The sequence below is a fragment of the Zophobas morio genome, unplaced genomic scaffold (genome assembly GCF_036711695.1).
Source record: "Zophobas morio isolate AGI-343-1 ecotype UQ-CSIRO unplaced genomic scaffold, CSIRO_AGI_Zmor_V1 ptg000010l, whole genome shotgun sequence".
NCBI classification, from domain to species: domain Eukaryota; kingdom Metazoa; phylum Arthropoda; class Insecta; order Coleoptera; family Tenebrionidae; genus Zophobas; species Zophobas morio.
The window spans coordinates 3,698,179-3,721,896 of NW_026972115.1; the positions used below are offsets into that span (position 1 = coordinate 3,698,179).

General features: G+C 37.5%; 1 protein-coding gene across 1 annotated transcript in view; it reads left to right on the forward strand.

The window, feature by feature from the left end:
* Positions 1–23,400, forward strand: part of LOC135126164 (prolow-density lipoprotein receptor-related protein 1) — a 136,963-nt gene extending 113,563 nt beyond the window's left edge. Inside the window, exons 18-22 of the mRNA XM_064052004.1 lie at positions 2,769–4,093; positions 4,144–4,424; positions 9,949–10,764; positions 22,267–22,740; positions 22,799–23,400. Of these exons, the coding sequence (XP_063908074.1) occupies positions 2,769–4,093; positions 4,144–4,424; positions 9,949–10,764; positions 22,267–22,740; positions 22,799–22,930 (3,028 nt within the window). The 3' untranslated portion in view covers positions 22,931–23,400. The remainder of the gene's footprint in view (positions 1–2,768; positions 4,094–4,143; positions 4,425–9,948; positions 10,765–22,266; positions 22,741–22,798) is intronic.
* The last annotated feature ends 318 nt before the right edge of the window (positions 23,401–23,718 follow it).

A 23,718-nucleotide genomic window follows, 5' to 3' on the forward strand; every position in this document is an offset into this window, starting at 1 on the left:
GGAATATTGCTTTCGATGTTTTGCATGTATGCGATATGGGACAGTTTGATCTCATTTTTAATGTCAGCTCTTAAATTTTTGAATTTATTATAGGATTCAACATCATTACTACGTTTATAAATAGCCCAAAGTTTCCATTTTAGCTTAAGTTTTTGAATAATGTGGCGATTAAACCATGGTGGGTACTGACGTTTTTTGAATCGTCTGCTTTTAGGAACTGACAACTCAAATATGTTGTTTAATTTGGAGTAAAATAAGGAGCACGCAATGTCTACATCAGTACAGCTAGTAATAAAGGACCAGTCTGTGTTCAGGAGTAAGCTGTACAACTGATAAAAATCAGCTTTTCTGAAATTATAGGTTTTAAAATTGCCATTATACAAATATTTACCATGACACAACTTGAGGCAGTTTGTTTCAATTTCTAAACTCGGGTGATGGGCGTCTTCGTTAAGTAATACGTCACTAGCTTTCACAATTACACACTGCTTATCTGATAAAACTAGATCTAATAATCTATCGTAATTATTTGTAATATAATTATATTGATGATAATTAGTTAAATTTAAGAAGTAAAGAAGTGAATTAGTTTTTGAATCTTTTAATTGAGAATTTACTAAATAAGCAGAGTAACTTGGTATATTGAAGTCCCCAAGAATGATTATGTTATTACCTAGTAATAAACATAATGAGGAAAGAAGTTCAAAAAACAGTTCTACATCACCGGCACTAACTCTTGGGGCTGGAGGAACATAAACTACAATAACATTAAGAGTACCATGAGCCATGCAAATTTTTACAACCAATACATCAATTACTGGTAACGCACTAAAGTTTAAACTGTCAAGTTTATATTTGTGAGATCTTAAATTTGAATCTACAGCAAGAAGAACACCTCCTCCTCTTTCACAATCAAGAGAAGAATATTTGCGGTCACTTCTATAAATAACATAATTAGGACCGGAGATTTCAGAATTTTGAACAGTTTCACTCAAGAATGTCTCAGTAAAAGCAACTACATCATAGTGACAACCAGCAAGTGAATTGTATACGTCAGTTAATTTGGTGTTAAGGCCTCTAACATTTTGATAGTAAATAAAAAGTACTTTGGAATTTTTTATGCAGATATTGCCAGAATTATCTGACAAAAATTGATTAGATGAACTTGAACGAGGCAAGGAAGTTACCCTGGAATCATCACGTGATTGCTATATTGGCAGTCCAAATAAATCTTGTTTTATTTTTTGGAGGACTTGCTGGTGTGCCCCGCATTTGCTATAATCCCAGGCCGCGTGGTTAACGTTAATTTCACTGTTTTTATTTTTAATGTTTAGATTATTACAATTTACACAAGTAAATGAATCTGTATCTGAATTACAATCCTTAAGACCGTGATTACCACCACAACGAGGACAAGAAACCGTATTTTTACAATATTTCTGAGAGTGGCCAAAGGTATTACAATTATAACATCTTGTGATATCTATGGCGCCATAAATAGAACAACCTTTTAAACCAATAAGGCAATGACCTAAACTTAACGCTTTTTTATATGTTATTAAGTCAACTTCAAAAACTGCTTGAAAGACCGTATTATTTTTTTTTATTGGACTGAATTTAAGTAAATTACAAGTGGAGCTCTCATCAAATATGGATTCGTTTTGTTTTTTCATATAGGAAGATACATCTTTTGATTCTATATAATCAGGGATACCGGCGATTCGAATCCTAGGTCCTACTGATTTGACCTCACGAATTTCATAAGATGCAGATAGTTTATCTTGGGCAATTTGTTTAAAATTGCAGGAATTATCACATTTTAATAACAAACCGCCATCTTTCAAATTCTTAACTTTTCCAATGTTGACGTCTTTAAGAGGATCAACACTTTTCATAACATCAAATTTTGTTTTATTAGTAGACTGTTTATCGTCTTTTGGCATTACTATTATCGTCTTCTGGGAATTCTTCGTAACTACATTCCGGTAAGAAGTTTTTGCATTCTGTGCATCTATATCAGCAAAATTGGTTTGTTCACAAGGTAAGATGTTATTTAATTTACCGATTTCATTGCGTAGGTTCAAGTTTTCAGTAGATAAGTCCTGAATTGTCATTTTTAGTTCAGAAATGGCGTCTATTAATGGCTTTATATGTTTGGCTACAATGGTATCAATCATTTTCATAGTCTCAGGTGTTAATTTAGGATCACTGGTATTAGTTTCTGGATTGACCACATTAGATTGTCGGCAGAAACCAGAGAAATTGAACAAAATGCACAGAACCAATTATTAAGTTTACCTAGTTCTTTCAACCTATTGTAAGAATCCTCATCAATCGTCACACGGTCGCAATGAAAATGTAATTTGCATGCTTTACATGATAAATGATTTTCAGCCCGAGTGATAGTACGGTTGCACTTAGTACATTTGATTGCCATCGCTCAAATTCAATAAACTAACAAACGTAGTGCTGATAAATCACACTATCCCCCCTACAGGGTCAGATAGCGATAGGAGTGTATTCGAAAAAACTGTTAATAAAAATCAAGGTAATATGAAGAAAATTAGTAAAATAAAGATTTTCGAGTATAGGTCACTCACCGACCCCACCTAAGGGGGTGTCGACGTACTATGCTATGTATCACTCAGTTCACCAATTTCCTTAAAAAACTTTAGCAGAAATCTCAGGAAATAAAGGAATTAAATGTAGCACCGTCACCGCACAAGTTAACGACACAACCTAATGTTGACTTCATGCGTCGTTTCTAGGTGCATCCGCGGCTCCCAGAAATGCGACGGTGAATTCCAATGCGAGGACCGCTCCGACGAGGCCAACTGCCACATCCACTGCAAGCACAACGAATTCCAGTGCGCTAACCCCCAGGTGTGCATCTATTTGGAGTGGAAGTGCGACGGCGAGGCTGATTGTGCTGACGGCTCCGACGAAGCTAACTGCAGCGGAACTTGCCCCGACAACGGCTACAAGTGTCAGAGCGGGCTGTGCATCAACGAAGAGTGGCGCTGCGACGGCCAGAACGACTGCGAAGACGGGTCGGACGAGCAGTTTTGCTCTCTGGTGGGGTGCTTACCTGGACGTTTCCGCTGCAAGAACCACATGTGTATTCCTACGAATTTCCTGTGTGATGGACACCCCCAGTGTGAGGATGGTAGCGACGAAGATCCGCACATCTGCAGACGGCACGGTTTGTGTTCATCGGATCAATTCGCTTGCAAGAATGGTCACTGCGTCATGAATAAGTTGCGGTGCGACGGGAAGAACGACTGCGACGATAACAGCGACGAACTCAATTGTAATAATTCGACTTGTCAGTGGAATACGTGTTCGCAGATTTGTATCGAGACGAAGCACAACATGACGGTTTGTAAATGTCTGCCGGGGTATACGCATATAAAAGGAGGGGTGTGCGTGGCTGACGGTGATTGGGCGAATTTGGTTTTGGTATCGGAGGCCGAGTTGAGGTTGATGTCGCCGTATAAACCTGGAGATAGCAATAAAATGAGAAGTAAGACGTTGGCTACGGCTCCGGGTTATAAAGTGGACGCTGTAGACATTCTCTATGATAAAAAGGAGTCGATTGCTTTTTGGACCGACCACCAGAACAAAAGAATACAGAGTGTGTTCCTTCACTTGAACGATAGTAGAGTGAAGAGGGATTCCGAGTCTGTTAAAACTATCATCAGTGGATTGAATGACCCGAGAGGTATCAGTGTGGACTGGGTGGCTAAAAGGTTGTATATTACGGATGGTGTGAGGATTCTGGTTGCTACTGTCGATGGCCAGTATATGTACACTTTGTTGAGTGGTGAGATGCAACAACCGAGAGACATCGTGGTGTCGCCACAAGAGGGCGTGCTATTTTGGGTCGATTGGGGGCCGGCACCAAGGATCGAGACAGCGCATATGGATGGCAACAAACGAAGAATTTTGATTGGTTCAGCTATCCTCTATCCAACTGGCTTAGCCATTGATTATACCACCAAGCGACTGTATTGGTCGGACCTCAAGAGTTTAACTGTAGAAACCGTGAAATTCGATGGTACGGATCGGCACGTGGTTAGACACTTTGATAAAGGTAAGTGTATAACTTGCAGAGGTGGATACAAGATTTATAAATATTTTCAGATACGAAACCATACAAGATTGAAATCTTCGAAAATTATCTCTTCGTGACGACGTACCAAAAGCACGATGTGCTTCGAATGAACAAGTTCGGGACAGGGAATATCACCCATCTGTCGCAAGGATTGACCCGAATCGCCGACATTTTGATTCTACACGAACAGAAGCAAGACCAAGCCATTAACAACACATGTATCGATTTTTGTCACCCCACCGAGTTCTGTCTCATAAGTCCTCTCACAGCAACTTGTACGTGTGCGGACGGCTACGTCAAGGCCAATCTCGTAAGTACAAGCATTGTTTAAGTATATTATAGTTGGACAACCTATACGGACAATCACTTTCCATGTAGAAAAGAATGAATATATATTTTACATCTCACTCGCTTCACTATTATGAAGTGGCGGTACCTTACGAAAGGGGGTAAAAATAGTCCGTAAGCACGTGATGTCGATAAGGTAGTAAACGGTCGTATTAATCAGTACGTTGTACGGGGAGCAGTCACAAAATAAGCAAACGTACGTGTTGAAGACTTTACTGTAATATATGTATGTATATGTAGTGCATACCTGTTTCAAGGTTAAAGAAAAAAAATTTAATATTTTCGCGGTATACTTATTATCCATGAACTGCATGGCTAACAAATATGCGTCCCTTCGTCCACTTTAAAGGTATACGAAATTAAACGACCACTACTTTAATTAATAAGTAACAAGTCATCTAATTTGCCTCCAGAATAACTATGGGTTATCATCAAACTATGAACACCAAATTAATTCAATATGAACATCTTCTTACGTATTTTTTTTATTAACAGTAGTCAAATCATTAAATACATATTATTTTTGAAACTAAAATGCATTTTATCCTAAGATTGTATCACAAAATATTCATCACCATTTAAATATATACGATTTAGACATCAAGAAATAAATTTAAAATTGCAAAAATTATATCTAGCAGACTTAAAACAGCCTAGTATGTAGGCATTTTAACGCACAGCAATAATCGTTCTTGATGAGTAATGACTGATGACTACTGTAACACAGTAAATCCTCGAAATCGAAAATTTAAAACACTGAAAAATTCAAATATGGGAAAATTGTAAAATCGAGAAATCGAAACATAAAAAAATCAAAAAAATAAAAATTGGAAAATTTAAAATTTAAAAATCGAGAAATTGAACAATCGGTTAATTCAAAAATCGAAACATCGAAAAATTGGAAAATCGAAAAATAAAAAAAAATTGGACAATCGAAAATTTAAAAATTCGGAAAATTGAAAAATTGAAATTTAGAAGAACTGAAAACTCAAAAAATCGAATAAAGTTAATAATTTAAAAATTGAAAAGTTAAAATTGAGAAACAGAAAAGTCAAAAAAGCAGAGTCTAAAAATCGCAAACTTAAAAATCGAAAAATTGAAAAATCAAAAACCTGAATAATCGAAAAATTGAAGAACTGAAGAACTGAAAAATCGAAACTTTAGGAAGTGGAGAAATGGGAATATAAAAAAATAGATTAATTGAGAAATCCGAAAACTAAAAATTCAGAAACGTCAAAATTTGAAAAATAAAAAAATATTGAAGAACTGAAAAATCGAAAAATCTAAAATTTAAAACATTGAAAAGTTAAAATATCCTAAAACTGAAAAATGGAGAAATCCAAACATCAAAAAATCAAAAAAAAAAAAAAAATTAAAATTTAATAATCGAAAAACTGAAAAATCAACGAATCGAGAAGTCGAGAATTTAAAAAATTGGAGAATTGAAAAATCGGATAAATCAAAAATCGAAACATCGAAAAATCGAGAAACCGAAAAGCAAAAAATCGAAAAACCAACAAATCGAAAAATCGAAACATTGTAAAATTCAAAAATTGAGACATCGAGAAATCGAAAAATCAAAAGACAAAAAAAATCGAGGAGTCGAAAAATCGAGAAGTCGAAAAATCAAAAAATTGAGAAACCGAAGTAGGCCAAAATCGAAAAATCGAAAACTTAAATATGGAGAAATTGATAAAGCGAGAGATTGAATAATCAAAACATCGAAACATCCGAATCTCAATGAATTGAGATCTCAAAAAATTTAAACATTCGTAAATTTAAAAAATTAAAATATAGAACTGGAAACTCGAGAAACCGAAAAATCTAGAAATTTAAAAATTAAAATATGAAAAAGTTGAAAAATTGAGAAACTGAAATAAAAAACAAGAAACTGAAAATCCAAAAATAAAAAATAGAAAAATCTAGAAGTCGAAAACTGAAAGAATCGAAGTATTGAAAAATATCAAAACTGAAAGAAATATCCAAAAATTGAGAAATCGACAAACCAATAAAGCGACGTCGAAAAATCGAAGAATTGAAGAACTGAAAAATCGAAACTTTGAGAAGTGGGAAAATCAAAAATAGATTAATTGAGAAGTCAGAAAACTGAAAATTTAACGCAAAAATTTGAAAAAATTCAAAAATTTAAATACTGAAGAACTGAAAAGTCAAAAAATCGAGAAATCGAAAAAACTAAAATTTAAAACAATGAATAATTAAAATATCGCAAAATTTAAGAATCGAGAGATCCAATTCAATTTGAAAAATTGAAAAATCGGGGCATTGAAAAATTGGAAAATCCAGAAATTGAAAAGCTCAAAAGAAAAAAATCGAAAAACCGAGAAATCCAAAAATCGAAACATCGAAAAATTCAAAAACTGAGACTTCGAGAAATCGAAAAATCGGAGGATCGAGAAATTGAGGAGGCGGAAGCCAAAAAGGAAAGTTAAAAATTGAGAAATTGAACAATCAAAACAACGAAACATCTGAATTCGATAAATTGAGAAATTAAAAAATTGAATAATCGAAATATTTTAAAAAAGAAAAACTGGAAAATCAAAAATTAAAATTCAAAAAATCGAAAAATTGAAAAATTGAAATATAGAAGAACTGAAAACTCGAGATATCGAAAAACCTAGAATTTTAAAAAATGAAATATTAAAACATCGAAAAGTTTAAAAATTGAGAAATCGAAGCATTAAACAGTCCCAGAATTGAAAAATCTAAAGTTTACAATAAATTGAAAATCTAAAAAGGAAAAAAGCCAGAAATCAAAAAAAAATCCATCAATTCAAAAATCGAAAAGTCGAAAAATTGAAATATTGAAAAATCTCATAACTGAAAGAAATATTCAGAAAATTGAGAAATTAAAAAATTGGAAAACTAAGAAATTGAAAATCTAAAAAAGCAAAATTGAAAAATCGTAATCTTAAAAAATCGAAAAATTGAAGAATTGAAGATGTGAAAAATCGAAACTTTAGGAAATCCAGAAATGGACAAATAGAAAAAATACTTTAGAAATCGGCAAACTGAAAATTTAGAAACGTGAAAATTTGAAAAATTGAAAAATCGAAATATTTAAAAACCGTAAAATTGAAGAGGACAAAAATTGAGAAATCGTATCATTGAAACATCGAAAGATTGAGAAATCGAAAAATAAAAAAATCGAGAAATAGAAAATTTAAAGAATGGAGGAATCGGAAAAGCCCAAAATTGAAATATTGAAAAATTGAGACACATATAGTTGAAAAATCGAGAAATCGACAAGCCGAAAAATCCCAATAGCGTATTTAGGTATAAATCACAAGATCAGGACTATTCTACTTTTTAAAATTTAAATAACATTATAAATTGGAAAATGTTGATTTTTTTTCCAAAAATCTTGACGTCCAAGGTGAAAACTCGACACGGATGCATAAACCGTAAACGGGGCGAAACTACAATTTTACTATTGTAAAATTTGGAGATTGCGTCATTTCATTGTTCGTGACAAATTTTGGAGGGTGTAATTTGATAATACAATTTGAAATGTAATTTTTGTCATTCGGGAACATTATGTATTAAATCGTTAAGATGTTCAAGAACTTTGTTCACTTATTCGTTGTAAAGTCCAATGGTCGAAATGGGTTAGTTCTTCGTAGTGGATGTGTATCACATCAACTCTAACGAATATCGGTTTATAGATAAATCGCTTAAAGCCGATATTGGCCTGAGTGTGCTTTGGTCTGTAGATCAAATAAGTTCTCAGGCGACGAAAAATTGCATGTGGAGGGAGAGTGCGGATTACAAATCGTGCCAAGAAAGACATATTTGGGAGAGATGGATTTTCAGGTGCTTGACTAGCGGTAATTTTAAATTGTTTGCTGTCGTTCGCGAAGTGAAGAACACAATTTCATTAAAATGATAATTATAAAATTATCATAATCACTATTGGTATTAATTAACACAAAATGGCGCGCAAGTTATCAGTTGATTTCGTTAATAAATTCATAGAAACCTGTAAGGGATTTTTTCATGCCTTAGAAAATTAAAAAGTAAAAAATACAATAACAAAAATTTTAAAATGCGGTTTACGAAAAATTAGTTGACCTGTGCAAAGAAGAAAATTTTGGAAACGCTGACAAATATGACATCTTAAAAAAAATAACACTTGAAGAAGTGCTTTCGGCGTAATATTTTTGATGCTCGCGTGAACAAAATACTCTATGTCAGTGTGCAGTGCGCAAAGAGTTAAATGTGCAGATCTAGCCGAAAATCCGAAAACCAAATCGCTGTGTCAGCATAACGGAAGTAATAAATCATCCCATCGGTTGAAGAACGTTGCGCCAGTGCAATGATGTCGGTGTTATATCCCGAGAGGGGCCCAATACACCCAATAAAATCGAACAGACAAAATAAAGCTTCAAACATAATTATTTTTATACTAAAGTTCTGAAGTTTATAAACTGCACATTTTATTTATTTATTTATTTTATCTTGTTTTCGAACTATAATAAACATTCCAAACAATGTCTGTAACTTATTTTAATGTAAATTATATTCATGTGGTTAACAAAATCAGATGTAATATTAGTGTGATTTTGACCTTATTCTAGATTTTATTACAGCAGAACGGCGTATCCTTTTTAAATTTTAGAAGTTACGGAAACTAGTTCAAGAAACAATTAGTTATCTCGTATTTTTGGAACAAAATCTACCAAAATGTCCGATAACAGCAATTGTTTTTCATAGAAACAAACAGTCTTCAAAACAGCCTTTAACAACTCGATATTACAAACATGCCTCTTAAGTTCTTAATGCGTTTTTTTCTCTCTTGTAATTATTTGTAATGTTAACGCCGAAAGTTTATGTCATTCTGTTATTTACTTTGAACATTTATTTTCATTTTGTGTTAATATTTTTGTAACACCACGAATCTAAATTTTACTTAAAATCTTGTTTTACTTTAATCTTGTAAAACTAAACAATTATACCAGTTTAAAAACCCTTGGAAAGTTTCTGTCAGTCTTCAGATATAGTCAAATAAAAATAGGCGTCAAATTCATTTAAATTCAATTCTTTCGTATCACGTTACAACGCGTTGCTTCATATTTTTTATGTCAAGTATATTTTCATATTTTGTACATATATGTTTATACACATTACTGTTTACGGAACAATGTTAATTAAGGATTTATGGATAACTCCTCGTATAAGAGCAGAGTGAAGGGTGTTTGCCTTTGCTAATGTTTGATGGCGCCATCTGATTTAGAGTATAATAAACCCAATACGTTGGCTCACTGTAGTGAAAATGCGCGTTGACGAAAAATTTGTCCCACGCCCCCTGGATTCCTTGTCCTAAAGCTCACTATTTAGGCGAAGTAAAATTTGTATTAGGTTGTCCAACTATAATATACTTAAACAATGGTACAAGTCATCACTGATAAATTTGGTTTGAATTCAAACTGGGACACCACAACATCATAATAACTGTGTCTCGCTTTCAGACCTGCAAGGCCGTCTCAACTCGCGCCCCCAATTGCCCCCTCAACTGCAACACCGGTACCTGCAAGATGACCCCGGGCCAGGCGCCCAAGTGCCACTGTCCCGTCGAGTACACCGGGTCCCGCTGCGAGCACTACCGCTGCTCCCAGCACTGCAAGAACAAGGGCATGTGCTACGTGAACCTCGCCGTCCCGGTGTCCCCCGACTCGCTGCCACCGCTGCGCTGCAACTGCGCGCCGCAGTGGACCGGCGAGCGCTGCGAGACCCCGGTGAACGTGTGCGAAGGTCGTTGCTACAACGGCGGCACGTGCTTCATCCCCAAGCCGGGGATTCCCGTGTGCAACTGCCCGTCGGGTTTCTCCGGCTCGCGCTGCCAGAACTGCGCGCAGCTGGTGTGCGAGAACGGGGGCGTGTGCGCCAAGGGCGAGCACAAGGACACGTGCAAGTGTCCCGTGGGCTACATGGGGCGCCACTGCGAGAACTCGGTGTGCGGCAAGAACGGGACGCCCGTACCGACGGCCATGGGGGTGAAGTGCAGCTGTCTGCCGGGCTACGGTGGCGACAAGTGCGAGCAGGACAAGTGCTACCAGCACTGCTTCAACGGCGGGACGTGTCGGATGGGGGCGAAGCAGCCGGAGTGTGTTTGTACGAAGTTCTACGGAGGGCGGCGCTGTCAAGTGGATCTCTGCGATGGGACGCACGACGCGCCGGAGGGGTGCGCGGAGAGGTGCAACTGTCATAACAACGGGACGTGTGTGGTCATGGGGGGGAAGTCGGTTTGTAGGTGCTTCAAGCCGTGGGGGGGAGCGCAGTGTGAGGTAAGTAAAACAATAGTCGTTTATCAGTATTATTGTTTAAGTATATTATAGTTAGACAACCTATACGGACAATCACTTTCCCATGTAGAAAAGAACGAATATATATTTTACATCTCACTCGCTTCACTATGAAGTGGCGGTACCTTACAAAAGGGGGTAAAAATAGTCTGTAAGCAGGTGATGTCGATAAGGTAGTAAACGGACGTATTAATCAGTACGTTGTACGGGGAGCAGTCACAAAATAAGCAAACGTACGTGTGGAAGACTTTACATATATCATATATGTAATATATGTATATGTAGTGCATACCTGTTTCATGTCATCTAATTTGCCTCCAGAATAACTATGGGTTATCATCAAACTATGAACACCAAATTAATTCAATATTAACAGTAGTCAAATCATTAAATACATATTATCTTTGAAACTAAAATGCATTTTATCACAAAATATTTATCACCATTTAAATATATACGATTTAGACATCAAGAAATAAATTTAAAATCTCAAAAATTAAATGTAGCAGACTTAAAACAGCCTTAAATGCGTCTTGTATGTACGCAAATGTTTTGAGCCTATGGGCGGATCATTTTTGCCTGCCCTCACCGAAGAAGGCGGTCCAAATCCTTCAAGGGCAGAATTTGTAGGTAGGCTCAAACTACAACGAAATTTACATTTGGTAAGAAGTATTTATGGCTCACACCAGTTCTCTCAAATTTGTCGGAGAAGATTTAGCAGGTAGTTGTTCCCATAAAATAATGGTCACTTTCGTTCGTGAGTACCGATGGTCCGGACATGAATTATTTTGCTTTCTAACATCTTTCGACCAATTGTTCCGTACAAAAAATTTCATCACTTTTTCCAATAAAATACTCCTAAATGTTCATAATAAATAAATAAATAAATAAAAAAAAAACGATATTGTCGAGTGTCCCCTCTAAAAAATTTATGACGTCACCTCAAAATTTTGCAGAATAAATCCTATCTTAAATGTATTAAATATGATGAGTTTTTATACTTGTGATTTATCACTGCATTAATATCTTTTAGATTTGGTTATACAGGGTGTTTCAAAAAAGTTAATGACTGAGTCAATTTATTTTATTGAAGAAATCAAGAATAGCAAAATTGAATACTTTGAATAAATATTGTAGATGTTTTGAAGTTTTTGTAAGCATGGTAACTTTTTCGAAAATTTGATTAATATGCGCAAAATCAAAAATCGGAAAAAATGAAATTCACAAATGCAAAAAACAGAAACTCGAAAAATACGAATCGTAAAAATCAAAAAAATAAAATGGCTAATTAAAAAATCGAAAATTCAATTAATCAAATACCTAGGTCGATCGAAAAGTGGAAATTCACAAACCTCAAAAATCGAAAAATCGAAAATTAAAAAACGGGAAAACCAAAAAATCGAAAAGTAATATTGAAAATTAAAAAAATCAAAAACAAAAATAAAAAAAATCGGAAATTAAAATTATCAATATATATGAAGTAGAAAAAATTGCAAAGCCTAAAAACTGAAACGAACAGAAAAATCGAAAAACCAAAAAATTGGAAAAACAAAAATTCGAAAAATCTAAAATCGAAAAAGTGGAAAATCGAAAATCTGAATAAAGAAACTTGGAAATTCTGAAAATTGGAAAATCGAACACCAAAAAATCGGGAAAGTAACAAAATTGAAGTCTAACAGTTGAGAATAGAAAAATTGAAAAACCGAAAATTATAAAAATTGACAATGGACAAACTGAAAATCCAAAATTCTAATGATCGAAAGTCTGAAAACTGAAAATCGAAAATTCTGAAAAGCGGAAAATAGAATATCGAAAAATTTAAAAGTAAGAAAATTGAAGTCTAAAAACCGAAGAATGGAAAAATTAAAAATCAAAAATTCGAAAAATCAAAACCGAAAAATTCAAAGATTTAAAAAGAAAATCGAAAAATCAAAAATCTGAAAATTGGAACTCGAAAATTTGGAAAATCGAAAAGTAAAAAAATTGAAGTCTAAAAGCTGAAAAATGGAAAACTGAACAATCGAAAATTCGAAAATCAAATATCGAAAAATCGAAAAGCCGAAAAATCGAAAATTTGATAAATCAGATATGCGAAAAACAGAAAATCTGAAAATACAAAACTGGAAAATCGAAAATCTAAAAATGGAAAAACCGAAAATCGAAAATTCAATGAATCTAGTACGTAGGTCGATCGAAAAACTGGAAATTCACAAATCTGAAAAATCGAAACTTTGCAAGATTGAAAAACCGAGAATTGAACAATCAAAAAACCGAAAAATGGAAAAATCGAAAATTCATAATATTGAAAACTCTAAAAGTCGACAATTCAAAAATCAAAAAATTGGAAAGTAAAATAATCGAAAAATCGAAAAGTAAACAAATTGCAAAGCCTAAAAACTGACGAACAGAAAAATCGAAAAATCGTAAAATCAAAAAGTGGAAAATCGAAAACTGGAAACTGAAAAATCGAAGATTGGAAAATCGAAAAATCGAAAATCGGAATATCGAGAATCGACAAATTAAAAAACCGAAAAATCGAAAAATTAAAAAATCGGAAATCGAAAAATGAAAAAAAAAAACAAAATTCAAAAATCGAATAATCCAAAACTAAAATAATAGAAAAGTGGAAAAGTAAAAATTGCAAAGTCTCAAAACTGACGAACAGAAAAATCGAAAAATCAAAAAAAATCGAAAAATATCTAAAAATGGAAAATCGGAAAATGGAAAAACCGAAAAATCGAAAATCGAAAAATCGAAAATTCGATGAAACAAATACTCGAAAAAGCGAAAAGTAAAAAAAATTGCAAGGCCTAAAAATTGAAAAATCAAAAAATCGGAAAAATGAAAATCGAAAAAACGACGATCGAAAAAAAATAAAAAAATCGAAAAGTGGAAAATCGGAAAGTAACAAAATTGAAATCTAAAAGCTGAAGAACGGGAAAATTCTAAAAAGCAACAATCGAAAAAAGCAAAATTAAAAATCGAAAATTTGAAAAATGGAAAATTGAAAACTCGAATATCGAGGTTTTGAAAAATCGTAAAAATGATAATCGAAAAATCGAAATGCCTCAAAAATCGAAAATTCGATTAATCAATATTCTAAAAATCGAAAAAACAGACACAAATCCACAAATCTGAAAAATCGAAAATCGAAATATGAAAAATTAAAAAACCGAAAAATTGAAAAATCCCAAATCGAAAAATGGAAAAACCGAAAATTCAAAAATCAAACTCTCGGAAAGTAAAATAATCGAAAAATGGAAAAATAAAACAAATTGCAAAACCATAAAAACTGAAACAAACAGAAAAATCTAAAAACCACAAAAGTGGAAAAACGAAAATCGAAAAATCGCAAATCGAAAAATCGTAAAATCAGAAAATGGAAAATTTAATGATTAATGGAAAATCGAAAAATCGAGAATAGAAGAATTAAAAAACCGGAAAATTGAAAAATCGAGAATTCAAAAATCAAAAAAATCGGAAAGTAAAATATAGTCGAAAAATGCAAAAAAATTGCAAAGTCTAAAAGCTGAGAAACAGAAAAGTCCAAAAAGCAGAGTCGAAAAATCGCAAACTTAAAAAATCGAGAAATTGAAAAATCGAAAACCTGAATAATCGAAAAATTGAAGAACTGAAAAATCGAAACTTTAGGAAGTGGAGAAATGGTAATATAAAAAAATAGATTAATTGAGAAATCCGAAAACTAAAAATTCAGAAACGTCAAAACATTGAAGAACTGAAAACTTGAAAAATCTAAAATTTAAAACATTAAAAAGTTAAAATATTGTTACGAAATACACCCTTACGCCGCCCCAGTACGACGCCTATGGCGGTCGAGAGCCTTCTGGACGTACGCACGGCGCTGATGGGTGAATCATCGCTGTTGACGGCCGAGAGGCGGGCGCATAAAGACAGGTCTGGAGCGTCTCGAAGCGGCGTCCAGGGGAGTCTCGAAGCGGAGTCGCGATGGATGTTTGTGAAGGATCTCGATCAGAGACTATGGGTTTAAATAGAGGCGACCGTAGGTAATGGATTCATTCATCCAGTGAAGACAGTCGAGAGCGCCGGAATAATTTCTGTACATATTCGTCGCAATAGATAGTGTTGTAATTCGACCTGAAGAAATAAATTTTTTGAGTTTTACCAACACCCGATTTATTATTCGTCCGTCAATCGTAACACTGGTGTCAGGAGTGGGATTAATTGTGAAATAAATCGGGATTCGAATTTGGTTGGTGCTACTAGGGGAGACCGGAACAAAGTGAACTTTCGAGAAAATTCTCTCCCGCGGTAAGAGTGGAATAACGGAATTAGACTTTCATCACCTGACATTGGCTTCGAGAATTGACATCTGTCAAGGCTCTAGAAGTTTCTAGAAGAAAATTTTATGCCGACTACCACAAGAGCGCAAACAGCCAACATGGAGGAACAACTGACAAAAATGATGAAAATGTTGAGCGAAAATCAAAGAATAATGGAAGAAAGTAGAAAAGAAGATCGAAGAATAATGGAAGAAAATAGAAAAGAAGATCGCAGAATAATGGAAGAAAATCAAAGAATAATGGAAGAAAGTAGAAAAGAAGATCGAAGAATAATGGAAGAAAATAGAAAAGAAGATCGCAGAATAATGGAAGAAAATCAAAGAATAATGGAAGAAAATTTAAAAGCTATGCAAACTACACTTTTGAACAGCCGAAGCGAAATCCTCCAAGTCGTGCGAAATGAAGTGGACGAGGTGAGAAATGAAATGGAAAACAAGATCAAGGAGCTCGAAGAAAGGTTGCAAACACCACGACCTACAATTGCGACCCCTGCAGAATTCAGTCCGGTGAGAGTTCAACCCCCTATTTTCGATGGGCAGACGTCGTGGACTACTTATAAGAAGCAATTTGAAGCTGCGGCCTTGTCGAATAGCTGGAATGACCAACAGAAAGCGACCGCTTTGGTAGTAGCACTACGAGGTGCGGCCCTGGAGATTCTACAGACATTATCAGAAGAGAACCAGAAGGACTATACCGCTTTGACGACCGCCCTCGAACTCAGATTTGGAGATGAACACCTCCGGCAAGTTTTCGTAGCGCAGCTTAAATCTAGGATTCAGAAGAGTAGTGAATCTCTTCAGGAGTTTGCGGCTGATGTTAAACGTTTGGTACACCTCGCCTATCCTGAAGCTCCGCAAGACTTCCAAGACAGACTGGCAGCAGAAACCTTCGTAAACGGCGTAAGAGATAGTGAGGTAAGAAGAGTCCTGCAAATCTCCGGGTTCAAGAAACCATCCGAGGCGCTGATTCGAGCGTTAGAAGTGGACGCCGCATACAACAGCTCACCTCGTTCCAACGTTAAGATACGAGGCATTGGGGTTGAGGGCGAAGTAAACCCTATTCAAGAGAGTCTCGACAAAATGAGCGAGAACTTTGAGAAACTCGCCCGCGAAATAATTGCCGAAATCAAGACGGGCAGTTCTAGACAACATGGAGGGCGCCTAGAATGTTACAGGTGTGGGCGTCAAGGGCATGTTAGGAGGGACTGCCGTGTTAGATCGCCAGGGCCGATGAGGAGATCGCAGCCGCGACCTCGTCTACATCAGGAGCAGGAAAACTAAAGGCAGTCGGTACCTCGGGGCGCGTACTGGCTGCTAAAAGAGAAGCCCCAACAACTGTAATGGTTAGAAGTATCGCGGGGAGCGTCGATAGTCCGACAGTCAGCGGAAAAATCAATGGACGGGAATCGAAGATCATCATCGACACAGGAGCCGAAGTGTCCCTTGCACGCAGATCCAGGTTACAAAATTGTCAGATTAAATCAGTATGTACCGCCACGAATGTGAAGACGGTCACGGGAGAAACAACACCGGTTCTGGGTACAGCGGTGGTGAATGTAGAGCTCGGTCGACTCCGAATAAGGCATGAAGTTCTGGTGGCGGAAATCGCTGACGATTTCATTCTGGGAATGGACCTAATCAGCCGGTATGGTTTAATGATCGATCCAGAACAGAAAATTCTGCGTTTTGGAGCCGAAGAATTTGTGCTGGGACGTCCGAATGTGGAAGCTGCAACGGTCAGACTAGTGGTCTGTCAGACAACGAAGGTAGATGGTAATGCAGAAGTCATCGTTCCCGCCAGAGTAGAGACAAACCCCGGATACAGTTTGGGGATGGTGCAGCCGGCAAGTGACTCGACCCACAAGCTCCTGATCGCGAGCACCCTAGTCAAAACCGACCGTGACATACCCATACGTGTGGCAAACGTGTTTCCCAATGCAGTCAATATTAGAAAAGGGGAGATTATTGGAATGTGTGAGCCAGTCGCCCGAGTGTTGAACTGCGGGGAAGAAGACGTTGAGAATGAGTCTAAGGACGGGGATACCAAAGGCTTGGAGGTCAACTGGGACCAGCTGTCTGCTCGTGAGAGAAAACTGGCCAAAGGACTCATTCGTAGGCACCGTAATGTCTTCGCCTCAGAGGAGGAACCATTCGGGAAGACCAACATCGTAGAACACCGAATAAACACTGGTGACACGCAACCGATCCGTCAGGCTCCTCGAAGACTACCCCTAGCCAAACAAGAAGAAGCTACAAGACTCGTGGACAACATGTTGAGAGATGGGGTAATCGAAGAATCCAACAGCGCGTGGTCATCTCCAGTAGTCTTGGTTACCAAGAAGGACGGGACTACCCGATTTTGCGTCGATTACAGGAAACTGAACGACGTCACGAAGAAAGACAGTTACCCCCTTCCTCGAATAGACGATACCTTGACGACCTTATCCGGCTCGGCGTGGTTTTCGACCTTGGACTTGAAGAGTGGCTACTGGCAAGTAGGCTTGCACCCGGACGACAAAGAAAAGACTGCGTTCTCCACCGGAAGTGGCCTCTATCACTTCACCGTTATGCCCTTCGGGTTATGTAATGCGCCAGCAACATTCGAGCGGCTGATGGAGATGGTGCTAAAAGGATTGACATGGAAGACCTGTCTGGTATACCTCGACGACGTCATGATTATGGGCAAAACGTTTGACGACCATCTGAAGAATCTCGAGGAGGTGCTAGAACGAATGGAAAAGGCTTGTTTGAAACTAAATCACAAGAAATGCTCGCTCTTCCAGAAAAGAGTCGAATTCCTGGGCCATATCGTGTCGGAGAAAGGAATAGAAACCAACCCGACGAAAGTTCTTGCTATCCGGGATTGGCCCATACCAAGAGACAAGCATGAACTACGAAGCTTCTTGGGACTCTGCACAGATTACCGACGATTTGTAGAAGGGTATGCCGACATCGCAGCACCGTTACACCAACTGACGGAGCAGAAGGCGACTTTCAAGTGGAGCAGTACATGTGAGATGGCCTTTAAGAGACTGAAGACGGCTTTGTGCACCAGCCCCATTTTGGCTTACCCCAGGGACAAAGGAATGTTCGTCCTCGATACCGATGCGAGTAACTCGGGAATTGGGGCCGTATTATCGCAGATACAAGATGGGGAGGAAAGGGTTATCGAATATTTTAGCAAATTACATTCCAAACCAGAGAGAAATTACTGTGCCACAAGGAAGGAACTGCTAGCCATTGTCAAAGCCGTCAACCACTTCCACAAGTATCTATACGGACAGGAGTTTCTGATTAGAATCGACCACGCTGCCCTCTCGTGGCTACTGCGGATAAAGAATCCCGAGGGCCAAGTAGCGCGTTGGCTGGAAAGACTACAGCAGTACCACTTTAGGATCAAACACCGAGCGGGTCGACTTCACAACAACGCTGACGCTTTGTCAAGGCGTCCGTGTGGAGAGTGCAAGCACTGCGACAGGATCGACGCGGAAGAAGGGAACCTGCCCGTTCGTCGGACGATTTTTGAGCAAGATGAAGAATGGACAACGGCGCGGTTAAAGCGTGAGCAAGAAGCAGACGACATAATCGGACCAATACTAAAGTGGAAGGAGGAAGGAGTCGAACGACCCGGCTGGGCAGAATTGTCCGACCAATCCCCCAGTTTGAAGGCATTATGGGCCCAATGGGATTCCTTGGTCATGGAAAATGGGCTCTTGAAGCGAAAGTGGGAGAGTCCTGATGGGCGTACCTCTAAGACGATGCTGGTCCTCCCCAAGGTAAAGGTTTCCAAGGTCTTAGAGGAAGTTCATGCCGGAACATCTGGAGCCCACTTCGGAGTGAACAAAACTTTGTCGAAAATCCGGGAGAGGTTTTATTGGGTAGGTCATCGTGACGATGTCGAAAGTTGGTGTCGCAAGTGTACGACGTGTGCGGCCAGCCAAGGTCCTCATACCAGGGCGAGGGGAAAGATGAAGAAATATAATGTTGGGGCACCTTTCGAAAGAATCGCCATCGATGTGGCCGGTCCGTTCCCTGTAACAAACGACGGCAACAAGTTTATCCTGGTGGCTAGCGACTACTTCAGCAAGTGGCCAGATGCCTATGCCATTCCAAATCAGGAAGCCGTCACGGTCGCGAAAGTACTGGTTGACAATTGGATCAGTAGGTTTGGCGTCCCCTTGGAACTTCACTCAGACCAGGGACGCAATTTCGAATCCAACGTCTTCCAAAGAGTGATGCAGCTACTGGGAATACGTAAGACAAGGACAACGCCACTACACCCACAGTCCGACGGCATGGTGGAAAGGTTCAATCGGACTATGGAGCAACACCTTTCGAAAGTGGTAGAAGAGCACCAAAGGGATTGGGACCAGCACCTTCCACTATTCCTGCTGGCCTACCGCGCAGCTATCCACGACACCACGGGCCAAACACCTGCTCACGTTGTATTTGGGAAGGAACTGCGGCTGCCCTGTGACCTAGTCTTTGGATTGCCATCCGAAGAACCAATGGAAGTACGTGACTACGTGGACGAACTGAAAGAGAAGTTGGTCAACGTGCATGAACTAGTGAGGGGCCGGATCAAGATTGCCAGTGACCGAATGAAGACCCGTTATGATGTGAAGGCCAACTGTGGCGGATTCCAGGAAGATGACTTAGTGTGGCTGTATAACCCCCGACGGAAGAAGGGACGTTGCCCAAAACTGGCTCCTGACTGGGAAGGTCCATACACTATCGTCACTAGAATAAATGACGTAGTTTATCGGATCCAACGTGGACCAAAGACGAAGATGAAGATCGTTCATCTCGATCGACTAAAACGGTACGAAGGAAACAACGAAGACGCTTCCGATCGGGACGATCGGATTTGAAGAGGGGGGCAGTGTTACGAAATACACCCTTACGCCGCCCCAGTACGACGCCTATGGCGGTCGAGAGCCTTCTGGACGTACGCACGGCGCTGATGGGTGAATCATCGCTGTTGACGGCCGAGAGGCGGGCGCATAAAGACAGGTCTGGAGCGTCTCGAAGCGGCGTCCAGGGGAGTCTCGAAGCGGAGTCGCGATGGATGTTTGTGAAGGATCTCGATCAGAGACTATGGGTTTAAATAGAGGCGACCGTAGGTAATGGATTCATTCATCCAGTGAAGACAGTCGAGAGCGCCGGAATAATTTCTGTACATATTCGTCGCAATAGATAGTGTTGTAATTCGACCTGAAGAAATAAATTTTTTGAGTTTTACCAACACCCGATTTATTATTCGTCCGTCAATCGTAACAATATCCTAAAACCGAAAATGGAGACATCCAAACATCAAAAAATCAAAAAAATAAAAATTCGAAAATCTAAAATTTAAAAATCGAAAAACTGAAAAATCAACGAGTCGAAAACTCGAAGATATAAAAAATTGGAAATATGAAAAATCGGATAAATCAAAAATCGAAACATGGAAAAATCGAGAAACCGAAAAACCAACAAATCGAAACATTGTAAAATTCAAAAATTGAGACATCGAGAAATCGAAAAATCAAAAGACAAAAAACTCGAGGAGTCGAAAAATCGAGAAGTCGAAAAATCAAAAAATTGAGAAGCCGAAATAGGCCAAAATCGAAAAATCGAAAACATAAATATGGAAAAAATCATAAAGCGAGAGATTGAATAATCAAAACAGCGAAACATCCGAATCTCAATAAATTGAGATCTTAAAATTTTAAAAATTCGGAAATTTGAAGAATTAAAATATAGAACTGGAACTCGAGAAACCGAAAAATCTAGAAATTTAAAAATTAAAATATGGAAAAGTTGAAAAATTGAGAAATTGAAGTATAAAACAATCGAAAAATTGAAAAATCTAAAGTATAAAAAACAAAAAACTGAAAATCCAAAAATAAAAAATAGAAAAATCTAGAAGTCGAAAAATCAAAGAATCGAAGTACTGAAAAATATCAAAACTGAAAGAAATATCCAAAAATTGAGAAATCCAAAAACCAATAAAGCGAAGTCGAAAAATCGAAGAATTGCAGAACTGAAAAGTCGAGAAATCGAAAAATCTAAAATTTAAAACATTGAATAATTAAAATATGGCAAAATTGAAGAATCGAGAAATCCAATTCAATTTGAAAAATTGGAAAATCCAGAAATTGAAAGGCTCAAAAGAAAAAAATCGAAAAACCGAGAAATCCAAAAATCGAAACATCGAAAAATTCAAAAACTGAGACTTCGAAAAATCGGAGGATCGAGAAATTGAGTCGGAAGCCGAAAAGGAAAGTTAAAAATTGAAAAATTGAGAAATTGAACAATCAAAACAACGAAACATCTGAATTCCATAAATTGAGAAATTAAAAAATTGAATAATCGAAAAATTGAAAAATTAAGAAATCGAAGCATTAAACAGTCGCAGAATTGAAAAATCCAAAGTTTACAGTAAATTGAAAATCCAAAAAGTATCCAATTCAAAAATCGAAAAGTTGAAAAATTGAAATATTTAAAAACCGTAAAATTGAAGAGGAGAAAAATTGAGAAATCGTGTCATTGAAACACCGAAAGATTGAGAAATCGAAAAATAAAAAAATCGAGAAATAGAAAATTTGAAGAATGGAAGAATCGGAAAAGCCCAAAATTGAAATATTGAAAAATTGAGACATTTAAAGTTGAAGAATCGAGAAATCGACAAGCCAAAAAATCCCAATAGCGTATTTATAAATCACAATATTATAATTATACCAGTTTAAAAACCCTTGGAAAGTATGGAAAGTTTCTGTCAGTCTTCAGATATAATCAAATAAAAGTAGGCGTCAAATTCATTTAAATACAATTCTTTCGTATCACGTTACAACGCGTTGCTTCATATTTTTTATGTCAAGTACATTTTCATATTTTGTACATATATGTTTATACACATTACTGTTTACGGAACAATGTTAATTATGGGATTTATGGATAACTCCTCGTATAAGAGCAGAGTGAAGGGTGTTTGCCTTTGCTAATGTTTGATGGCGCCATCTGATGTAGAGTAGTGAAAATGCGCGTTGACGAAAAATTTGTCCCACGCCCCCTGGATTCCTTGTCCTAAAGCTCACTATTTAGGCGAAGTAAAATTTGTACTAGGTTGTCCAACTATAATATACTTCAACAATGTCAGTATCTAAGAAAATATTTTTCAGATTTACGTTGGTAACTTGGACAAGTGCGCCGGTTTTTGTGGAAATGGCGGAGTATGTCAGATTCTGTCCCCCCACATCGACCCCATCTGTCAGTGCCCGCCTACGTGGACGGGCCCCCGATGCGAATCTCTGGCTGTTTGTTCCAATTACTGTAAAAATGGCGCCACTTGTGACGTCAGCGACGGTTTGCCGTTCTGTAGGTGCCCTGACGGGTTCGAGGGCGTCAAATGCGACCAGCTCATCGTCAAATCTTTGGATAAAGCCATCCCTCAAAAAGACGGAGGCAGGGGCATGTTGGTCCCCGTTATATCAGCCGTCGTCGTGATTATTGTAATTTTGGTCGGCTTTCTGGCGTTTGATTTCTTCCTCAAAAAGCGCCAGTCGTTCTCGCACGAAAGACTCCAAGAGAACGATTTTAACAATCCCATGTACCAGGACAGGGACGCGGAACCGTTTACGTTGGACGCCGATAAGGTGAGCGATTGGTCGAATTTCCCCGACTCCGCCCATTTTTAAACCCGACTTGTTTTAGTCTGGCAATTTCGCCAATCCCGTATACGACTCGGTCTACAACAGCACCGGGAGTGGTCGAGGCGAAGAAAAAGCCGTCCTCTTGCAGCACCCCGCCGACGAGGCGCCCACTCCCGCCCCCGAAGAGATCTAGTGACATATCAGATTAAAATTTTGTTTTATTAATTGCTGTGAATTGTGCCATTTATTTTAAAATATTTAGGCAGCTGTATATTATAGCTGTACATACATCAGATGTATTTCTTTGATATTATTGTTGTTAACACTAATCTTGCCCGATGTTTATATCGTGTCTGTTTCGTGAACAGAATAACGTCCTTGTACATAAAACAATAATTATTGTGACTGATAAATGAATATATTTTTTTGTATGGAAAATATTTTGCCAGCTTTATAAATTTTAAATGGTTGTAATGGTTGTGCAAGATATATATACTGCGGCGGCTCGTGTCGCGCAAAATGTTGTGCTCAATACTCGGATACAGTTAACGTTGTATATTTTGATTCTCAGATGTAGTGTACTAAGTGTAGTTCTTTTTATGTGAAGTTTTGTAAAATGAGATGTAAAAAATCAAAAATAAAAATTGGTCTAAAGAGTTTAAACAGTACTTCCCTCGCTGTCGGAAACTTGAGGACTGCATGCCTATTGTGTTTTTTTTCTCATTACATTTTTGTAGTGGGAATTTAAAAAAAAATTGCGATGACGTCATCAACATTTTTGCAAGGACACGTATATTAGTTGGGATAGATGTAGTGTAATACTAAGAATAAAATTATTATATTCTCAAATTTTCGGGAAAATGAATTGGGTCGTTTTGAATATTGATTTTTTATAATCAATAAAATAACGAAACGATTTACTCACGTATACGGCAACTGAAAATCGTTTATGTATAAACATTCTTAATTTAAGATGACAAG